The sequence below is a fragment of the Heteronotia binoei genome, chromosome 17 (assembly GCF_032191835.1).
Source record: "Heteronotia binoei isolate CCM8104 ecotype False Entrance Well chromosome 17, APGP_CSIRO_Hbin_v1, whole genome shotgun sequence".
Taxonomy (NCBI): Eukaryota; Metazoa; Chordata; class Lepidosauria; order Squamata; family Gekkonidae; genus Heteronotia; species Heteronotia binoei.
The window spans coordinates 28,263,469-28,286,333 of record NC_083239.1 but is presented as its reverse complement, the minus strand read 5'-3'; the positions used below and the strand labels follow the sequence as shown (position 1 = coordinate 28,286,333).

At 44.9% G+C, this 22,865-nt stretch overlaps 1 protein-coding gene across 3 annotated transcripts in view; it reads left to right on the top strand.

Moving 5' to 3' along the window:
* HIVEP3 (HIVEP zinc finger 3) overlaps positions 1-22,865 on the top strand; it is a 69,325-nt gene that overhangs the window by 28,164 nt on the left and 18,296 nt on the right. For all 3 annotated transcript variants that reach the window (XM_060258627.1, XM_060258626.1, XM_060258625.1), the window contains exon 3: positions 16,448-16,623. In XM_060258627.1, the coding sequence (XP_060114610.1) occupies positions 16,448-16,623 (176 nt within the window). The remainder of the gene's footprint in view (positions 1-16,447; positions 16,624-22,865) is intronic.

The following is a 22,865-nucleotide window of genomic DNA, read 5'->3' as shown; positions in this document are numbered from 1 at the left end:
CCCCACTGGAAAAAAGGTGGATGACAGCCATCACAATACTTGCAAGAGAGTTGTGCCTGAAGTATTTGGAAGCTAATACATGTTACAGTGGTTGGCTTGGCTCCAAAAACCCCCTGCTGTATGCAGAAGGCACTTTTGGCTGTACAACCACAGAATTTCTGCCTGTTCATTCCCACCTTCAGCTATAGTCACCAAAACCACAATGGCTTGGAACAACCTGTCTTCACCTATCCTGCAGTATCTGTTTCTATTTCAAACCATGGTTTCAGACCCTGGTTTGATAGACGATTCATAATTGGCGGAGTGACTTGCACTGGTGGAGTGATTTGCATTGAGACTAACTTACAGTGGTGGAAGATGCCATCAAGCTATGGGCGACTCTATAGTTTTTTCAAGGCAAGAGATGACCAGAGGTGGTTTGCCATTGCCTACCTCTGCAGAGTGAATGTGGACTTCTTCGATGGTCTCCCATTGAAATACTAACCAGGGCCAACCCTCCTTAGCATCCCGGATCCAGGACTGGCCCTGCCACCAGGCAAACTAGGCAATTGCCTAGGGCACCAGCCTTTTGGGGGTGATATGACTCGGTGTCATTATCAGTTCAGGGGGGAGCACCAGGAGTTAGCCTTGCCTAGGGTACCAGACAGGGGCCAGCCTTGCCCGGATCTGATGAGATCTGGCTAGCCTGGGCCATCCATGACAACCATAGTTGGTTTAATTAGAGGATCATTTTGCATGATGTCAAGAAGAAGAGAAGAAGAAGATATTGGATTTATATCCCGCCCTCCACTCCGAAGAGTCTCAGAGCGGCTCACAATCTCCTTTACCTTCCTCCCCCACAACAGACACCCTGTGAGGTGGGTGGGGCTGGAGAGGGCTCTCACAGCAGCTGCCCTTTCAAGGACAACCTCTGCCAGAGCTATGGCTGACCCAAGGCCATGCTAGCAGGTGCAAGTGGAGGAGTGGGGAATCAAACCCGGTTCTTCCAGATAAGAGTCCGCACACTTAACCACTACACCAAACTGGCTCTCAACATCCAGTCGTCGTCCCCCAGCTCTAAGAAGAAGCTTTTCCATCATGGCCAAAGGACTGAGAAAACTCTGTAGTTGAGCCCAGCCCCTAGGGAGCTTCATCAACCTGATTCCTAGTACAGTTTGAAGTGTGTAGGCAACCGTAATCCTGTGCTGGATATCCCCCACTGGGAGCCACTGCTTCTTTTGTGAGTTTGGAAATCATTCCCCCCCATCCCCACTCCATGGCTCACTGGGAAAACTTCCAAGTGCGAGTTTCACAGTCTCGACACAAACCTCAGGGGGGGAAGTGGTCCAGGCCCAAAGGCATTTTCCATTGCTGACCTGGGAATCGTTTTTTTGTTTTTATTTTTCTAGGCTCACTCAGCATTCGTGTGCGAAAGTTCTGTGAGGGATTTTGTTCCTCTTTTGTCAGTTTCCCTGCCGCTTGTGGCTCTGATCTTGCATGGGGAGGCGGGGTGGTGGCGGCGGTGTGACTTTTTGGAGCCTGATAAAATTCTGTAGCCCCAGATGTCTCCCTACACCTACGAAGGCAACCTGCTCCAGTCTGAGCTGGAGAGCAACCTTTTGGGGATTGCAGATTCTGCTGGGAAAGTTACGTTTGCATTTTCAGTGTCTGAAACTCCACCTGTTTCTCATTAAGAAAAAGGCAAGAGGGCATAATTTACAACCCATTAGCTTTTGAGTGAACTGCTGGAATAAGTAAACTGAAATGCTAGACTGATCCCACCTGGCAGTAGGAACAAGAGGCCAATTCCACCCCCCCCCCCCCCCCACCTTGGTTCCATTTCTGTCTCTTTCTGTTAGGGTTGGTGTGAAATGTATTGCTTGTGATTTTCCACTTACGGGAAAATGAAGACTTAGACGCAAGGTGAAATTCCTACTGTGCCATGAAGCCCCCTGTGAGACTTTGGTCTGGTCACTCTCTCACACACAGCCTAGTCTACCTCACGAGGTTGTTGTGAAGGTAAAATGGAGGAGTGAGCGGACAGTGTACACCACCTTGAAGGAAAGGTGGTATGAAGAGAGAATGGAAAAATTCTCTGTGCGCATTTAATATTCCATTGTCTTTTTATTGTCTTTTATTTTCTCATTACACAATAGCTGGCAAATGTTTTTATGTGGCTCTGTTTTAGTTTCTTTTTTTAAAAAAATCTGCAGCAGTAAAATCAAGAAGTTAAAATCACAGTGGGCATGCTTTGCATTGTTCTGGACATGTGTTATTGGTGGCAAATAGGCAGGAAGGCTGACAGGAGATGGGCGAAGAACTTCCACATGTGGGAAGTGGGGTTGCAGGCATTTGACCTGGCAGTGGATTGTGTACTGTTATGTTAGATAGTTGTTAAATGTTATTGTTATGGGCTGCCCACATTTTCAGCTTCCCTAGTTTTATCACCCTCCCCAATGGAAGTGACATGGTTTAGTCCAGGGGTGGCCAAACTATGGCTTGTGAGCCACATGTGGCTCTTTCACACATATTATTTGGCTCTTGAAGCCCCTACCACCCCGTTGGCTAGCGTGGAGAAGGAATTTATCTCTTTAAATGACTTCTCTAACCCAAGCCATCCAGCGGCTTGGAGAATGTATTTAAAGTTGCTTTCTTTCTACCTCTTCCTCCCCCTCCCTCCCCCATCTATTTTCCTTCCTTCCTTCCTCCCTCCTCCCTGTCTTGTGACTCTCAAACATCTGGTGTTCATGTCTTGCGCCTCTCAAACATCTGACATTTATTCTATGTTGCTCTTACTTTAAGCAAGTTTGGCCATCCCTGGTTTAGTCCTTATAGAGATAGATCAACAAACAGAAAGAGAAGGTGACATTGAGTAATCAACATAAAAACCAGCATGGTACTGAGATCCAATGTGGTGTAACAGTTAGAGTGTCAGTACTAGGATCTGGGAGACCCAGGTTCAAATCCCTACTCTGCCATGGAAACATGCCGGGCCAGTCTTGGGCCAGTCACTCTCTGTTGGCCTAACCTACTTCATGAGGTTGTTGCTATGAGAATAAAACCGAGGAGGGGGGAACATTGTTTTAAGCTTCTTTGGATCCATATTAAGGGGAAAATACAGGGTATAAATATTGCCTGAGGCACAGGCCGGCATTAAAGGTAGTGCCAGGGGGTATCCAGCTATAGCCTGCCATTCCCACTCTGTATTCATATTCATTTTAATATCTAGTTTTTCTATAATGAGACTGAATTCTCTGCATTAGTTCCTATTTGTCTGATGACTTTTAGTTTCAATGACTTTCAGGGACATTTCAGCTATAGACTTTCTGCATGCGGGAAGGGCAGGATAGAAATAAAATAAATCAATAAATAAACATGCAGTTTTATTTGATTGGAACAAATGAAATCCCTGCTGCACTGACTCCTCGGTATAAAGCCACTGCATTTCTTCCATAGCTTGTGCTATGGGATTCTCTAACTGCACTTGGCTAGGCTCTGGGTGCCGAGTTGATTCAGAGAGCTCAGGCTCAGAGAATCCCTCCAGGCCTGCAGAATCCTCACATTCAGACTTAGTCAAACAACAGAATGTTAATCTCCTGCATTTTGATTTAATTTCCTGCAATGTGATTTAGTCTGAACAGCTGTCTGGAGAAGTGAGAACTTGAATATAAAATCCAGTCTCGTGGTATTTCTTGATCAGGGCCTTTTCGGCCCTGGCCCCTGCCTGGTGGAATGAGCTCCCTCTGGAGATCTGGGCCTTGCGGAATGTACTTCAATTCTGCAGGGCCTGTAAAACAGCTCCTTTGCCAGGCTTTCAGCTGAGGCAGTGGACGTCATTTATTACCAGCGTCCACCCTTCATTCCATCCCAGTGCTGTAAGACCTGCTGGACCTGGACAATAGGCCATGTCTGTGAGGCAGAATTTGCCATTTTAGTAGCTATTGATCTCTGTAGTTTTAGATTTTATATATTTGAATTTTTTTTTACTGTTGATTGTTTTTATGATGTAACCAGCCCTGAGCCTGTTCTACAGGAAGGGTCATCTAAAAATCAAATAAAATCAATCAATCAATCATACTCACCCTTTCTGTTAACTTCAAGAATTCTGGGCTTCTCTTAGCCAGAGGGTCGGTGATTTACCCTGGACCAGCCAATGAGCTTCAAAGCTGAGAGCCGGATTCTTTTATTCATTTAGAAAATGTATCCCTCGCCTCTCCAGATACTGCTCCAGGTTGCTTATAACATAAAGCAATAAAAGTGATCAATCTAACCCTGGCAACAGTCCATGTTGCAGCGTGTAGTCTTCTGTGCACACCTGCAGCTGCCTAAGTAAAAATAAAGACTTTGCCCAGTGGCCTCCTCGAAGTTATTCAAAGATACATGGGAGATGGAGTTGGCATCCCAGCCTCTCTAGTGGGCTTAATTTTACAGGCCTTGTGTCCCTGAACCAGCATCCATAGTCTCAGAGGGTTACAAATCACCCCCTTGATCAGCTTCACAGTGGGTAGTGAGGAACAGCATTTTGAGCCCCCCCCTCCTTTTGAAGATAGTGTAGCAAGCTGCATATACTCTCCAGTTGCTCCCATTTCTAGCAAGTGTGTGTCTTCTCATAAGAGGTTGGGAGACGGACCATCTGCTGTTGCCAGGACTCTGCCCACTCTGCGAGTTGCCCCAAGATGTTACCAAGTAGGTGCTGTGGCTCTTTGAAAGGGGGCTCTTCTATGGTAGCTGCTCAAGCTGGCCTTCAAACTGGCAGTGTCCCCCCATCCTCCCTGCTGCAGCCATCAGGAAGAGATGAAGGATCTCCCCCCTTCCTGGACAAAACATGTGCATCATTCTACATAGGTGCACATGGCGACGGGGCCAAGCATGTCCAAGGGTACATTTGGAAAGCACATGCTGCAGCTATTGCAATAGGGCCTTTGGAAGCTCCTCCAGAACCTGCAAAGAATTGATCCCAGCTGCTTGGGAAGGAACTCGTCAAGTTTTATTTACAAGAATACAACTTGGGCCTAGAGGCTCTCTGATTGCAACAACTCCAGCGACCATCTTAACGACAACCACAACTTCTTCTTCCCAGACACCCAGACAATCAGACAACCACAACGTCTTCTTCCCAGACACCCAGACAATCTTCCCAGGATTGTGAGGAACTCCAAAGGGATCTGTTGAGGCTGGGTGAGTGGGCATCAACGTGGCAGATGTGGTTCAATGTGGCCAAGTGCAAAGTAATGCACATTGGGGCCAAGAATCCCAGCTACAAATACAAGTTGATGGGGTGTGAACTGGCAGAGACTGACCATGAGAGAGATCTTGGGGTCGTGGTAGATAATTCACTGAAAATGTCAAGACAGTGTGCGTTTGCAATAAAAAAGGCCAACGCCATGTTGGGAATTATTAGGAAGGGAATTGAAAACAAATCAGCCAGTATCATAATGCCCCTGTATAAATCGATGGTGCGGTCTCATTTGGAGTACTGTGTGCAGTTCTGGTCGCTGCACCTCAAAAAGGATATTATAGCATTGGAGAAAGTTCAGAAAAGGGCAACTAGAATGATTAAAGGGCTGGAACACCTTCCCTATGAAGAAACGCTTAGGGCTCTTTAGCTTGGAGAAACGTCGACTGAGGGGTGACATGATAGAGGTTTACAAGATAATGCATGGGATGGAGAAAGTAGAGAAAGAAGGACTTTTCTCCCTTTCTCACAATACAAGAACTCGTGGACATTCGATGAAATTGCTGAGCAGACAGGTTAAGCTCAACAGATCTGGGGCTGGCCAGTATTCTCTTCTAAAGAGGGGGGTCCAGGGCTTATTTTTGTAGCAGGAACTCCTTTGCATATTAGGCCACACACCCCTGATGTAACCAATCCTCCAAGAGCTTACAAGGCTCTTAGTACAGGGCCTACTGTAAGCTCTTGGAGGATTGGCTGCATCAGAGATGTGAGGTCTAATATGCAGAGGAGTTCCTGCTACAAAAGTAGCCCTGGCTCAGTCAGTGGGCTACAGGGGCAGCTGCCTTTGACTCCATGCTTTGGTGGGGGCAGTTTACCCCAGAGCCAGCCCCCCCCCAAAGGAGGGGGGAAATAAGAACAGACAACTGCTATCATTTTATCTGCCCCATCTGGGGCTCAAGTAGCTGGCTACCAGTGGTCATGGTATCTCCCACCTAACTCACCTTATTATTATTGTTGGTGTTGCTGTTATTTTATTTTATTGCTATCCCACTCTTCCCGTATGCGGGCTCAGGGTGGATTACAAAATAAAACTACAATGATAAAGCCAACTCTTCTACTATACAATCTTTAACCTGTAAAAAACATGATGGCGTTCTGAAAAATCATTCCACAGTGTCCCGACCCTGTGTATGACAATGAAGACAAGAGAGGCCAGAGCCTATAATTTTTTTTTTTCAATGGTACAATTCATTGCTTTCAAATAGACCAGAACAAGCATTATAATCCAGTGACCCAACGATTTTCAGCAGATTGTGGGAGGGAGGGGCCAGATGGTGTTTGATACCCACTGCCTTACCCCAAAAACCTGGTGCAACAGCTCCATTTTACAGGCCCTGTGGAACTGTAGAAGATCCTACAGGGCCCTGATCTCCATTGGGAACTGATTTCACCATGTTGGATCCAGGGCTGAGAATGCTGTGGGCCTGGTTGAGGCTAGATCAGGGGCAGCTAAACTGTGGCTCAGGAGCCACATGTGGCTCTTTCACACATATTGTGTGGCTCTTGAAGCCCCCACCACCCCACTGGTTGGCTTGAAGAAGGCGTTTGTCTCTTTAAATCACTTCTCCAAGCCAAGCCAGTTGGCAGCTTGGAGACTGCATTTAAAGTTAAAGTTGGTTTCTCTCCACCTCTCTCCCCCATCTATTTCCTTCTACCCTCCCTTCCTCAAACATCTGATGTTCATGTCTTACAGCTCTCAAACATCTGACATTTATTCTATGTGGCTTTTACAATGAGCAGGTTTGGCTAGATGGACATCTTTTTGGGCTAGGGACCTCCAGTAAGTGCTGGTTGAAAGAGCACAAGGCCCATCAGATCCAAGACCCATCCAAAGATGGCTTCTTTAAGAGTGGATGCACCACTGCCTCCTTCAATCCCACCCCCCGGAAAATCCCTGATGTCAGGAATAGGTTTACTGTCTCACACAAGAGGGCTCTTTCCCCATCTCTGCAAGCCCTAACCAGCCAAGATGGTACAGTTAGAGGAGGCCTCACAGCAGCAAGGACCTTGTCAACTTCCTCCTGGGAGAGGCAGCTGAAGTGGTCAAAACGACCAAAAGATGGCCAAGGGGCTTCCAATTCTGTTATAGTTTCAACCTGGAATTCTTACAGACATGTTCTGAACCTTGTTGGTCTCCTTTGAATGTATTGTAAAGATTGGGTTCCAGTGATAAATAAGCCTCCAAACTGAAGAAAGACGGATGAAACGTCTTGATATCTAGAACAGACATCTTTGGAAGGGCTTCTTTTAGTTCCATGAACTAAATACTGGACTGTTGTCACTGCTTTGTGATTGGGAAGACTGCTTTTGAACTGTCTTCTGTTTATGTTTTTCTGCTACATTCTTTCTATTTGAAGTTCTATATGCAAGTTTTGTCAGTACACCACTGACTTCTACATTACACTGTCTTCTTGTTTAAAATTTATGGTGTCTCTTAGCGGTTTTTTTATTTGCATAGTTTCAGCTGTGGCAGGGAGGACATGGGCCTGAGCCTGCCTCGGTGGGAAGGGTGGGATATAAATCAAATAAATAAATGGGGGAGTGACATGACTTTATCTGCGAAGTGGCTGGCAAAAGCCTCATAGCCAATGTCCAATTTGCTTCTGTTTGTCTTGCCCCTGTGGCAAGGATGTCAAAGATTGAATTGTTCTGAATAATTGGGCTGGGTGTGAGCTCACAGATGCAGTGACAGCCCCACAGAATTCTCTGCCTTTTCATACATTTTCACAAACGTCCAATAAGATGTACTTGCAGCTTTATTGTAAGTATGCAGCCACACTCACTCAAGCCGCTGGGGCTATTCATTCTGGGAATCCATCCTGGCTTTTTGCCCAGGGACCCCAATTCACTAAGACCACCTCTGCTTTCCAACCATATGTTTTGATTTCTGTGATGGATAAAAGATTCATTCGACTTTTCCCATGCTTGCCTCTCTTCTCGAAACTCTGCATTTTCTTCACTGTGACTACAAAACATCCTGTATTTGTGAACTATCTTAGCATGCAACACATGACACTGAACTGCCCCCAGTGGTGTGAAAGCGCCCCGCGTCTCCAGCTATAACACAGTTGCTAGAATGATAAAGCATTGATCTGCTTCCAAACTGCTCTCCTTTCTCCATGTCATGTCTGTCTGTCGACTGCTCCAAGTGTTGCTGGCACACGCCCAGTCGATCCCAGCTGTGCCAAGTCTTTCTGGCAGAAATCTTTGTTGGCGCGGGAAAGGGCACAAAAGAGGCTGGTTCTCTGCCTTGACGGAGCAAACCCGCAAGAAGAAGGAGGTTGCTAGTCATCTCCTGTCTGGGGGAAGTCTCATGAATGCTGTCAGCTTTAACTGCCTGTCCTTTCCAAGTGGCCCTTATGGGAAGAGGTTTCTTTGTTGTGTCTTAAAATCTGTTCCTGTTTATTCCAGCGAGTGATCAGCTGGCAAGGATGTGAGCGGCTTTCTAAGCTGTCTTTGGTGTCGCTTCCGCTTTAAGACGAGAACACAGGCTTACCCAGGGAGGCCAGTGCGAGAAGGCTATGTACCTTGGAGGGCTTAAAATGTCATTTTATGGGGATTCAAAATTGTAATTTGACTTTCTGCATTTAAAAAAAAAAACACTCTAATTTTATTTTACTGTGAAGGATAAAGTCATGGTCATGGTCACTTGCAGGTAGCATGAAAAAAAGCTGTTACCTGTAGCTTCTCATTGCCGTAGACAACGGTTTTATATATTTATTCGTTTGGACATTTATATCTGAAGTGGTTTATAATATCAGTCTTCTTTCTTCTCTCAGAACAAAAAACTTGTGAAGTAAGTTAGGTTAGGGTGGGGCGGGGTGGGGCGGGGGGAGGGGAGGGAATGATTGGCACCCTCTGAGCTTCCAGGATGGTGGGGATTTGAACTTGGGTTTTCCAGATCCTAGTCCAGGGGTGGCTTAATGTAAGAGCCACATAGAATAAACATCAGATGCTTGAGAGCTGCAAGACATGAACATCAGATGCTTTTGAGACCTTCAAGCAAGGAAGGGAGGCAGGCAGGCAAATAGATGGGGAGGGAAGGAGAGGTGGAAGGAAAGCAACTTTAAATGCATTCTCCAAGCTACCAGCTGGCTTGGCTCGGAGAAGTGATTTAAAGAGTGAAATGCCTTTTGCTAGGCAGCCAACTGAGTGATGGGGCTTCGAGAGCCACACAATATCTATGGAAGAGCCACATGTGGCTTCTGAGCCACAGTCTGGCCACCCCTGTCCTAGTCTTACAGTCTAACACTTTAACCACAGTAGAACAGTGAATTGTAAAAGGGATCAAAGTAAAGATGTCTCAAATCTTCATGGACCCTCAGTCTGCCATTAAAGATCTGAGATAATTTTATTAGATCAGTTCGGTTGCTTTTAGCTAACCAAGTAGACAGCAGGAAACTGATTGCATATCTCTTTCCCCTCCTCAACTGAGCACTTAAGTCTTTGCCTTCTTCTCTATTAGCAGCTTGACTGGCAGTGCAACCCTAAGAACAGTTAAAGGTCAAGTGTGCCATCAAGTGACAACTGACTCATGGTGATCCTGTAAAGTTCTCTCTCGTGGAGTTCTCAAGGCAAGAGCAGAGGTGGTTTGTCATTGCTGTCTTCTGCATAGCTGCTCTGGTCTTCCTTGGTGGGCTCCCATCCAAGGACCAATCCCACTTAGCTGTCAAGCTCTGACAAGATCAGGCGAGTTTGGGCTAATTAGGACTGCCACAAGTACAGTTACATGTTTTGCATCCCAGTAACTTCAGTGGAGGGCCCCATGGTGCAAAGTGGTAAGCTGCAGTACTGCAGTCCAAGCTCTGCTCACGACCTGAGTTTGATCCTGGCGAAAGCTGGGTTCAGGTAGCCAGCTCAAGGTTGACTCAGCCTTCCATCCTTCTGAGGTTGATAAAATGAGTACCCAGCTTGCTGGGGGGAAAGTGTAGATGACTGGGGAAGGCAATGGCAAACCTCCCCATAAAAAGTCTGCCAAGAAAATGTCATGAAGTGACATCACCCCATAAGTCGGTGATGACTGGTGCTTGCACAGGAGACTACCTTTACCTTAACTTCAGTGGACTTTGAATGGTATAACTATACTTGGGGTGGCACTGTGGGAGAAATCACTTGGTGAAGGCACTGACTACCACCAACATCATAGATATTTTGTAGAAGTCTCTCTATACACACAAAGTAACTGGAGGGCGTTGCTTTTGGGCCCCTTTCTTGCATTCCACAGCCAAATTTATAGTATGTTTTCTTGACTGTTTGTTTAGACCCACACATTCGCCCCTTCCCACTTCCCATGAGATCTTTCTGCCCACAGAATAAATGTGCTAGAAAAGCAGCAGCCCCCTTTTCCAGTAAGTCTTGGGTTACTGGCTCTGCCAGACTGCAGGAGATGTTGTCTGCTGATAGCACTAAGCGGGTTGACACAAGACTCCAGGATACAAAGGAATGCCTCGCTAAAGAGTCCCTGTTGGAGGGTAATTAGGGATAATACAAGTACAAGAGGTTGCTGTGAGCAGTTTATTGTGATATAGGTTGTGTGTGAATGAAGACAGGAATTACTGAGCAGTAGGAAGGGGCCCTGTGTGACGTTAAAAAAGAAAATGTGCTGAGATGTGCATGGCAATGTATCACCTTTGTAAACCATCATTCAATATGGTTGTAACCAATGTTCCCTCTAAGCTACAGAGTCTTTTGGGTAAAAATTCTACTTTGTGAGCTACTGGCATTAAAGTTTTGAGCTACTGCATAAATTATTGTGCTCTGGGGCCATTTTTCCTGAGCTAAGACAAAAAGGTGTGAGCTGGAGGCTAAAAATCTGTGAGACAGCTCATACTAACTCAGCTTAGAGGAAACAGTGGTTGTTACCCATGTGGAATGGTCATAATGAGGATGGATCCAGTTTATGATCCAGTTCTTTCACTCCCTGTGGCTTCCCTTCTCGTGTATAGAAGCGCATGGCTCCTCCCTGTGTTGACTGAACACACCGAGAAGGAAAGCAGGCATGAGCACTCTGGTGCCACCTTTTGCCTGTACGTGATCGTTGGCCTGTGAGAATGGCACCTATTTAGGGGACAGTGTCCCCCATAGGTTCCCTCCTTGTAGCTGGCAGTGATTGGAAAGTGGGGTTCCCAGGCATGGGGAGAGAGCATGTGCACCATGCTCACAAGCTAGTGATCATGTGGAGCTGGAGGGGGGAAGAAGAAGAAGAGTTTTATACCCTGCCCTTCACTTCCCAAAGGAATCTCAGAACGACGCACAATCTCCTTTCCCTCCCCCTCCCCACAACAGCCATCCTGTGAGGTTGGTGGGGCTGAGAGCTCTTTTGAGAACTGCTCTCGAGCAGTTATGACTGACCCAAGATCACTCCAGCAGGTGCAAGTGGAGGAGTAGGGAATCAAGCCTGGTTCTCTCAGATAAGAGTCCATGCACTAACCACTACACCAAACTGGCACAAACCACTACACCAAAATAGAGGAGAAGGATGTCATTTCAGGTTTGTCAGTGGGAATGTGACAAATTTTATTCCTTCCTTTTTAAAGTAGGGAAAAAACTTTAACAGTTTAAATGAGGCCCTGAGATCCAGCAGTCTTTACTGACCAGACCGTTTTCCTTGGGGATCTGTTCCACTCTTGATAAGAAATCTGAAACAGTGACTAATTATTGCAAAGGCTTTAGGGAAACTTGGTTCTCATTGAAACTCTCCTAAACCCAAGGACCCAGTTATCATTTCCTCTAGCCCTCTAGAGCAGGGGTGTCAAACTTGCAGCCCATGGGCCGGATCAGGCCCGAGGAGGGCTCCAATCAGGCCAGAGCAGCAAAGCAGCCTTTCCCTCTCCCCCACTCCCTTTTCCCAAAGGGAGGAGGAGGGAGGAACAGCCTCAGCCAATGAGGGAACTTGGCTCCATAGCTCTGCTGGGTTTTAAGTTTGCCAGGCTCAATTAATCCCTCTGCAGAGTTACTGAGACAAGCATCCCTTCCTTCTAATAAATGGCTGAGGCTCTTCCCCCTCCTCCTGCCCTGGGGAAGGAAAGAAAGAGCCAGAGCTTCCTTTGCCCAGTTCTCACCATCAGGAGAGCTACAAAAAATGCTTCACCTTTTAGTGAAGGTATGAGCTTTTTGCCTTGCTACAGAGAGAGTTTTGTTGGGCTTGTAACTGGGTTCCCCTTGTCTTTTTCACTGTACTCATGCCCTCCAGTCTTTCTCAATAGGAAAGCATGTGAACTATTTAGAAGAGAAATATCAGCATTAGGCTGAGTGTGTGTTCTACCCCAGGTTTACCCAGCAATTTTTCCTTATTTTTTTCTTTCACATTTTCCTTTGATTGGGGGTCTTGAATTTAGACTTTCCAGATAGTAGGCTGGCACTGACCACGATACATGGCTGTCTCTCTGTTCTTGTAGTTGTTGTGTTTTTTGGGGGGAGGGGGGAAGTTGTATTTTTTTTTTTTAGTTGTAGTCATTTTTCTGGGGAAAATTACAGTTTTGTAGACAAGCACATAGCCCCCAGTCTGTGCCATGGTGCCTTCACATGTTCTTGACGAGTACGTGAAGCAACTTCTGTACAAAAGCTCACAATGCTCTGCTGCTTCATGTTCCCCTGGGTCTTAGGCTCAAAGCATTGACCATGAGATGTCTGTAATGAATGTCAATGAATCAAAAGTAACCTGAACAGCACATATTCAAGACTGGTACAGCACAGACATTGTCTGCAGTTTTTGATGCAATTCATAGCGAGAGGTGACATTTATCAAAGACGGTAAAACAAAATATTGCAAGCGGGCTAATATTTTAAGCATGTTTTATTTTAAACAAACAAAAATATCTTTAATTGTGTGTCTGTGCCTTTTATAAAGTTTATATGTCCGCTACCTGGCATTACATTTTATGATACACATGACTCGGCCTGACAAGGTCTCATTCATGTCAAATCCGGCCCTCATAACAAATGAGTTCAACACCCTTGCTCTAGAGACCCACTTTAAATTTCTCTACATGCAAGATGGTAATTGCCGCCATTTTCGCCGCATGAACAGATACTGTGTGTTTGTGCGCGTGTCCATGAGATGGGTGATGCAGTAAGAAATTGTGCCAATTTCTAATGGTGAGCTTCCTGTTGCTAACAGCTCCCCATGTGGTGATAGCCCCCCTGTGGAGTGATTTAGAGGAACTTTTAATGCATGTAGATTCTGTATTTTCCGGCTCAAGTGTATGATTTATCGTGTTTGCGGCAAGTATTAGTTGGAAGATACACAAAGTAATTTCATTTTACCTTTAACATCAGCATGTGTTTTTTTAAATAGCATATTGTTATTATTTTGGTGCGGTGGGTTGCAGGACAGTGGGGTACGGGCTGGCATTAAATTAATTCACTTAGTTGGTTTTACCAAACAGCTTTTGATGCTTTGCAAGGATTTTGTGCTTCAGATGTGATGTGAATTTCAAACCATGGGGATATATCAGGTTGAGCACATTGTTATTGCGATCATTCATTTCCTATCCTCTTATAAATGAATTCCTTCTAAAGTAAAACTCATAGAGAGATGGATGTCTAAATAGATGTCATTGAACCAGCCTGGTGTTTTTTCAAGGTAAGCTGAAGCTGCAGGGGGATTCGGACTGGAATGATAGCGTATCGGGGAGAGACTTTGCTTTTGTTTTCCCACCATCCTTTCTCTCCCCGCCCCACACACCTTTTCCAGGGCTGATAGCAGTGCAAGGACTGCAGCTCATTTGTGTTGGTTTTGATTGGTAAAACCATGCCCAGAGGTTAATACATATATATTGCCCAGTTCTGCACTGTGGCATCAAGGTGTGACTATTAATTCCCTTTTTAAAGTACTTGGAAGATACGATTGTGGGTCTTTTAGTATCTGATCTGGATAGGCTTTAACCCTGAAAACCCTATTGGAATGAAGGGCCTGCCCCATTTGTACTTTTTGGTTGAATTCAGACAAAATTGGCTCGGGCACCTTTTCTTGTGAGGATGTTGGCACCAGTGCAGCAGTAAACAGTGTTATCAAAGAATGGCCACATAACACATACAGATACTTTCAGACGTAGCCATGTTGGGCTGCAGTTATATGCAAGTCCAGCAGTACCTGAGAGACCAACAAGATTTTCAAGGTAGATGAGCATTCGAGAGTCAAAGTTCCCTTTTATAGACATTTAATGTCTCTAAGGTGCTACTGGGTTCTGATTCTTTTCTTCTTTTAATACACTTGGTTAGGAAATAGGTGCCCAAGCTACGAATTTTTGCCATTGGGGTAATTTTTAACCCCAAGAGTTTCTAACAGGAGCTTCTTTGCATGTTGGGCCACACAGCTTGATGCAGTCAATCCTCCAAGAGCTTACAAAAAATAAAAGCCTTGTAAGCTCTTCAAGGATTGGCTCCATTGGGGGGTGTGGCCTTAATATGCAAAGGAGCTCCTGCTAGAATTCCACCCTTGAGTTTATTAAGAAAACAGTGATCAAGGGGACTGTTTTTAACTCTACATGACAACCACAAACAACAACAAAAAAAGTTTGTGGGACATTTTTAGCCTGGGTTACATGGGAAATTTGGTTTGGAGGTAGAGATATACTGCAATTGCAATATGTGTAAGGTTCCCCACCACCACCCAAGGATGTCTTGAGGTTAAGACAGGTGTGAGGGGGGGCAATTGAAGGTTACTTAGTTTATTAAGTTGATTAGCCAGTACTTTTCATCCAGTAATGCTGAATGCTTTAGTTGTATTTCTGGGGATTCCCCCTCTCTCCACCCACATACTTGTGTTAAAAACTATTTAAACACCTTCCGAGGAGATCCTCTTTCACATGGTAGCTGCTTTCCCCCCTCTCATTTCAAAATCTTGGCCTAGTGTCACTGTACAATGGATATTGTTAAATTTAAAGGTTTTATTATTATTATTGTATGTTTTTATAAAATGTTGTTAGCCGCCCTGAGCCTGCTGAGGTGGGGAGGGCGGGATAGAAATAAAATTTATTATTATTTATTATTATTATTACAATGGATGCATTTTGAAATCAGTCAGATCAGTATGTTGTGAATAGAGGAACATTTTAGGCAGCAGTTGATTAACGTTATTGTTTGCTAACAACTTTCATGAGCAACTGGCAGAAAGAAAAAAGACATTCGAATGGATGGAGTTTTGGTCTTGGGACTCAGGGAAATAAAAGCTCAAGTTATGTGGCTTCAGCAAAAGTCATGAGTGCCATCCTTAGGAGAGTTAAACTTTTGAAGCCCATTGACCTAAGTGTACTGGGAAGGGTATAATTCTGCACAGGATTGCGCTGAGAAGCTTGGATCCTGCAGTTCTTTTCCATGAAGTCTTCCTTTGATGGAAAAAGAACAAAATAGGAGTCAATTGCACCTTTAAGACCAACTTAGTTTTATTCAGAACGTAAGCTTTTGTGTGCATACACACGAAAGCTTAAGTTCTGAATAAAACTAAGTTGGTCTTAAAGGTGCAATTGACTCCTATTTTGTTTTGCTACTTCAGACCAACACGGCTGCCTATTTGGATCTATTTTGATGGAAATAGACTTCTTCCAATGGAGAATGGCTTTTCCCAACAGAGGATGGTTTACCGGGAGGCTGTTTACCGGAAAGGGGGGGGGGGGTGGTCATAGGATCCTGTCTAGAATGTGCACGTGTCTGTCTTCCCTTTCATTTGAATTTTTGACCACAGATTTCAGAACACTGTCTCCGTAACGTTTAGGTGGCATTCTGAACACTAACCCTGGGGATGAGGTCTTTGTTTGTTGTAGTAGGCATTGGCTAGGAAAAACTGGAAATAGCTGAAGTTCACATCCTCGAAAGGAAGATGAGTGGTGATAGAACAGTGCCCTCTATCTGAAAGTCTTTGCATACGCTAATGGGCACATTGATCCTGTGTTTGCTCAGTTTCCTTATTCATTTGAGGTGGTCATTAAGCCATGTACAATAAGGAGTATACATGAAGATCAGGTGTCCGTTGAAGTGGACAGAGGAGCCAGAGGATCTAAACGGAAGCTCCCGATGCACATCTTTCAGTGTTCCCCCCTCTTCCCCCAGCTTAATTATCCCTCAATAAAAATTAATGACATTTCTAGTCAAGTGAGTTTTGTCTTTAGCAATGAATAATGCAATGCATTGTGTGTGTGTGTGTTTCTTTTTGTTCTGTTTTATAAGGATGCGTTGCTCCTTTTGAGGTGGGAATCTTTTGTTTTTGTTACCATGACACCCTGTTGCTCATAGGTACAAATCAAATGAAGAGTATGTGTATGTGCGAGGCCGCGGACGAGGGAAGTATGTATGTGAGGAGTGTGGAATTCGCTGCAAGAAACCCAGCATGCTGAAGAAACACATTCGCACGCACACAGACGTCAGGCCATATGTCTGCAAGTACTGTAACTTTGCTTTTAAAACCAAAGGTAAGCAATGGTCGGCGGCAAAGCGCCTGTGCTAGTGCATTGGCTTGCTTAGTTGAGCTCGCATGGGGGCACTAGTGAAGCAGGGAGGAATGAATGACCTTGAACGCTGGTGGGTGGGTCGCTGAATTTCTAATTTGGCCTAGTCATGCTGAAGCGAGACTGCAATCTGCTGAGTCGCCTCCAACTTGTCTGAGTCATGCAAAAGCTAGACTGCGATCTGCTGACTCGCCTCCAAATTGGCCGAATCATGCGAAAGCAAATGCTGGTTCACCAGTGAGAGGGAGGGATAAACTTCTCCAAGAGTTTGCCTCCTGCATTATCCACTGGCCTTTAATTGACAGGAGGATTTCGAAGGATCATTCTCATGGCTCAGTTCAGACATCATGAAAAACTGATTTGCTTAAGCTGGCTGTGGTGAACCAAATGTGGGCCGCTCTGCTAACTGTAGTTAATTTGGCTCCATCAAACAAGGATCTAAAATCATGACTGGAAGTTGCTCTGTTATCGACAACTGGTCTGTTAACCACAGCTAGTCTATTAACCAGTCAGTCTCTTAACCACATTTGCGCTGCCTTTATGCATACTTCACAGCAGGGCAAAGGCAATGAATCCAACATATTCTGAGACAAGCCAGGACCAGCCTGATTAGCTGAGAGCTGAAATCCGGTTTCACAACCTGTCCAGTGTTAAAATGAACCAGGGGTTTCCGTGATGTTTGACTTCAGGCATTGCAGCTAAAAAAAAAAATCATCCCTCGATTCTCAGCAATTGAACAACCAATCAAACAGCACCTGGTCGCTGTCCAAAGACCTATAATTTGAAATTTCCAGACAAGATTTCACAGGCCTGTCAAAGGGGTCTGGGGCCTTCTGTGCTAGTGCTCTCAAAGCCGATATATATGCTGTTTTGTTACCACCCTTTATTTCCTTGCCTGCAAAGGTGATGTGTCATTCCAAGAGCCCTTTCCCCGCCAGGACCTGCCTTGCAATCCAAAGCTTGCAGGATTGCCTGCTCTTGAGAATGACCGTTTTGTCCCCCGTTTCCTTCCCTTTAAGCTTCTCCTTTTGAGAATTATGATACTCCTATTTTTGTTTTCATTGACGTTTTAGTCAAGGGAGGCTCCCTGTCCTCCTGGCTAAGGAAAGCTTGAATGATATGACTAGCCTGTAACCCCAAGGTTTGCAAAGAGATTTTGAAATCTGACCAAGACAAAATTTGAGAGTTTTAAGAAGAAAAGTCAGGATTTTGCAATCCATCTAATGGTTTCTGGGGTCCTGCTGCTCCAGTTTTACAAAGAGTAGAAGCCCATTTAAGAAAACCAAAAAAAACCAAATAGTGCAAATAAACTTATGCTGCTTATATTCAGCCCACAGTGAGATGTCTATGTGAATTTTACTTAATGCTTGAGAGCCCCACATTCTCTTCCTTTCTGTGGGAGTTTGTGCAAGAGAATTTCTCAGAGAGTCATGACAACTACAATTGTTTTATTTTTACTAAACTTAGGCTTTTGAATGGAGTGGTGCAGGGCTTTTTTTATAGCAGGAACTCCTTTGCATATTAGGCCACACACTCCTGATGTAGCCAATCCTCCAAGAGCTTACAGTAGGCCCTGTAATAAGAGCCCAGTAAGCTCTTGGAGGATTGGCTACATCAGTGGGGTGTGGCCTAATATACAAATGAATTTCTGCTTCAAAAAAAGCCCTGGAGTTGTACGTAAGTGGATCTAAGAGGAATGTTGCCACCAAGGTGGAACTGGACCAGATTTCTGACATTGCACCTTAAGTAGAATTTGAATGGGTTTTAGGTAAAGTGGAAGAGTTTCCAAAAACCAGCAGTGGGTTCTAACAGGTTTTTCTCCAGCTGAGCTGTGGCAGAAATGTCTAGGTGCCAGCAAGAACCAATATTAAGAAGGGGTGCAGCTCAGGGGTAAATCACATGCTTCCCACTTGGTGAATCCTATGCTCAGTCCGTGGTACCTTCTAAAGAGGATGGAGTGCTGCTGCCAGCGTGAATAGCCAGTACTGAGCCTGATGGACCAATGGTCTTGACGTGGTATAGGGCTGCTTCAGATATCTAAGCCTTTGGTCAGTATATCAGAAAGACTTTCAGATTCCAGTAAATAAGCCTTATTTTAGTTATAGGCCTATAACTAAAGTACAAATGTACAGATTTATATGTGAAATTGAAAAGAAGTCGTTGACTTGCACTTTGGACCTCTGTGGTCAGTTGACTTGCACTGTGGACCTCTCTTGGTACATACTGACCCTAAGTTCTGGCACCCTAGGCAATTGCCTAGGTTTGCCTAGTCCTAAGAGGTACCCTCACACTTGGATTCCCAGCAGTAAACCTGCTGCATGCAATCATGATGTCTGTGGTGGGTTTCATTCTACACATGGAGCTCCTTATCCACCTGCTGGGCCCTTCTAGAGACACTCCAGATTTTGCAGCTCTGCTGTTACCCCTTCTTTTTGAAAAGTGTTATGGTGTTGCATTGAATCTGTAACTCTGAAATTTCTGTGCCATTTTCCACTTCCTCATGCCATATTTCCTCTCCCCCGTTAAATATGTGCCATTTTTAAACATCATTTTTGCATCAGTTGCTTATAAAGGGTGTAAAATGGTGTCCAAAAGCATTAAAGTACCACCCAAACAAAGAACCAAAAAAGAGGGAACACCTACAGCAACAAAAATTGGGCAAAATGACATTTCATACAAAATGAGAAAATACAAGAAACAAAGAAACACGAATTTATGCATCCCTATCTCACAACTCCACAATGTATCTTATCTTTTCTTCATTCTTGGTTTATTCTTTCAATTTCCTTCAGATTTTCCTTAATTTCCAAGATTTCTCTTGGGCAGTGATTTATATACATGTAGACCTATAATTCTCACCATGAGGCTAGTCCCTTTTGAGGTGTGTGACTACACTGGTATTTGTGGGATGACTTGCAACTGTGACAAATGGTTGCAAGTGGCAACACTGCATAAAATTCAGTACTGTTGTGCTTCTGTTGGTTTTGCAGTAATTTGCCCTGTGGTAGTGAAGAGTGATAGATTCCTTCCAGGAATACCTTTGCTACAGAATTTGGAAGCCACTGGATTCTCATGGTTTCCTCCTAAGAACCTTGGGAGTTGTAGTTTTGTGGGACTGCTAGGAATGATTGACAGAATCACATTCCTGGGATTGCTATTGAATGGATTTGCAGGGGGTTTACATTTCTCACTAAATTTTGGCGTGCAGGTCTTCTAGTGGCAAAGGAGGAGATCAGTTTTGAAGAAGTTTGAAGAAGTTTTGAAGTTCCTGTTTAATGAGAGGACAAGAGTGCTTGCAGAATTTTTAATAGCCTAGGACCTTTGCCAGTTGTGCTATTGTTTTTCACCATTGGTCTCCATGCCATGAGTCAGTTCAGTGTGGTGAGAGACTGCACTTTAAAGAAACAGACTGATTCCCATCCCTTTAGGAACAGGCTCCTAGTCATTTCTGCCTAGGCTGTTGGTCCTAGAAACTCCCAGTTGCGCTAACTTCAATCTCTCCAGCACAATATAATGCTTTAAACACATGCCGCTATGCAAATACACGTAACAGAACTCTGATGGCTTGCTTTTCTTTTTTTTCCTTTCTTTTTTTTTACAAAAAAATATGAAAAACAATTTCTGAATGAGGTAATTTGAAGAAGGGGAGGGTCCCCCACCCTTTCCAAATTGCCCTTCAAAACTGTTTTTTGGGGGGGTTTTTTGTAAAACACCCAAATTCTAGCCTTTGGGGTTCTGTGTAATTCATTTGCGTGCATTTAAGAGTGAAGTTCTTCAGGTGAACTGGAGCAATGTTGAAATATGATTTGTTTTTAGAGGCTTGGGCTACATTGAAGATCAGGTTTCAAAATTGCTGAGTTTCAAGAACTGTCCAAAAGCTTATTCAAAGCCACAAAAGTATTGAGGCACAACCCAACCAACTCAGCACTTCCAGGTTGAGTGGACTTGCAACTCCTTGTCATCCCCCATTCAGCTGGAAAGTTTTCCGTCAAGTAAATCCTGCTGCCATGCCTGTCTAGTTAGCCCACTGCTCTCTCTTCCCTGATTCATTATGCCATCAAGTTGCCATTTTTTCCTCTTTTTCCAGATAGGCTTTTCCCCTTTTTGCTGCTGAGTTCAATCATTGGAGCTTAGAGAGAGTCTGAAATCTTCAGCATCTTGGCTTTCTGGATATACTTCAGTTTAATACTGTGATGTCCTGGATTCATGATGGGTTACTCTGGCAGCTTTCATGCACTCAGTATTTTGTAGCCGGTCTTCTAGTGTGTCATAATTCATGCAAGCAAAAGACGTCAAGCAAGCATGGTGGAATACAGGATTGGCCCAAACCAGTGTTCAGACCTCCAGTTAGTCATGAAGCTCACTTATGTGATTTTTGAATGTTTTGTTCCTTAACCTTGTGTACCTTCTAAGGTCAGGAGGAAAATGTGGAGGACTGTATATACCACTCATGAGTTCTTTGGAGAAAAGACTGAGTTAAAACTGTGATGATAATCAAATCATAATCATTATAGGCACTTCACGAGATGGCGATGCAAAGGGGAAACAGTAATGAATTATTGAAAGGGAGACAGGGACGCAGTGGCTCGGTTCATGCATAATGTAAAACCATGACTTGTTTGTGAACCCAAGATTCAGCTCTCAGATGATCATGCATATCTTGGTTTGCCTGGACAGATGGTTCAGTTGCCTCCTGTCTGTAGTCTAGCAGCGCATTAGCCAGAATGAAACTGAGATTAAACCAGGTATCTATACTCATGCATCGTATATGTGATACTGTACTCAAGCATCATGCAGAACCATAGTTAAGGCTTCAGTTCAGACACCATGCAAAGCTAAGGTTTAATTGCGTTGGCTGGTGTGATTTCTTTTTGAATGCATAGTCATTAGTACAGAGTTATTTAGGGGCCCATCATACCAGGACCTAAAACCACAGTTTGCAGTTGGTTTATTAACCACACAAACTGATTTTGCATGATATACAGACATCATGGTTTAATTCTGGCTTGTTCCTTGCATAAAGAAAGAAGGCCTTGACACTAACATTTGTTGAGGCAACCAGGATATGAGTGATCCTCTATGAACTGAACCTTGGTTTTACAGACTGTGGTTTCATGTGATGTCTCAGCTGATCCTGTCTGTGCTTAAATAAACCAGCCTCAGATCCTGGATTGACAGATTCCAGCTGAGCATAGTCAACTGAGTCACCCACATGTGGCATCCTGGGGGGGTTGCCCTCTTGCAGCCATCTCCCTGGGTGGCCTTGTCTCTCTTGAGTGTCAGGCCAGAGATGTCAGAATAGAAGGGGATTGGGTTACTTCACCCTCTTGGCCCTCGTAGCAGGGTATCTCCTGGAGTTACAGCTGATCCCCAGACAACAGAGATGAAGAACTGAGGAAGAAGAAGAATTGCAGATTTATATCCCGCCCTTCTCCCTGAATCAGAGACTCAGAGCGGCTTACAATCTCCTATGTCTTCTCCCCTCACAACAGACACCCTGTGAGGTGGGTGGGGCTGGAGAGGGCTCTCACATCAGCTTCCCTTTCAAGGACAGCCTCGGCCTGAGCTATGGCTGACCCAAGGCCATTCCAGCAGGTGCAAGTGGAGGAGTGGGGAATCAAACCTGGTTCTCCCAGATAAGAATCCGCACACTTAACCACTACACCAAACTGGCTCTTCTGTCCCCTGAAGAAAATGACAGCCTTCTCTTGGGCTTCTCTTGGAGAGCCAGTTTGGTGTAGTGGTTAAGTGTGCGGATTCTTATCTGGGAGAACCGGGTTTGATTCCCCACTTCTCCACTTGCACCTGCTGGAATGGCCTTGGGTCAGCCATAGCTCTGGCAGAGGTTGTCCTTGAAAGGGCAGCTGCTGCGAGAGCCCTCTCCAGCTCCACCCACCTCACAGGGTGTCTGTTGTGGGGGAGGAAGGTAAAGGAGATCGTGAGCCACTCTGAGACTCTTTGGAGTGGAGGGCGGAATATAAATCCAATATCTTCTTCTTCCTGGCAGCACTCACCTTCACTCCTCCTCGACCTCTCTGCTGGCCTCTTTTTATTCCCTCTCCCTGACTCTTTTCATGCCTTGGGCTCCCCCCCACCCCACTTCAGGTCCCGCTCCCGTTCTTAAGCCAGGATGCTCAAGCCATGCCCTGGGCACATTGCCATCGGTGTAGGGCAGGGATGACATCTCCTTGCTCGTGCAAGGTGGC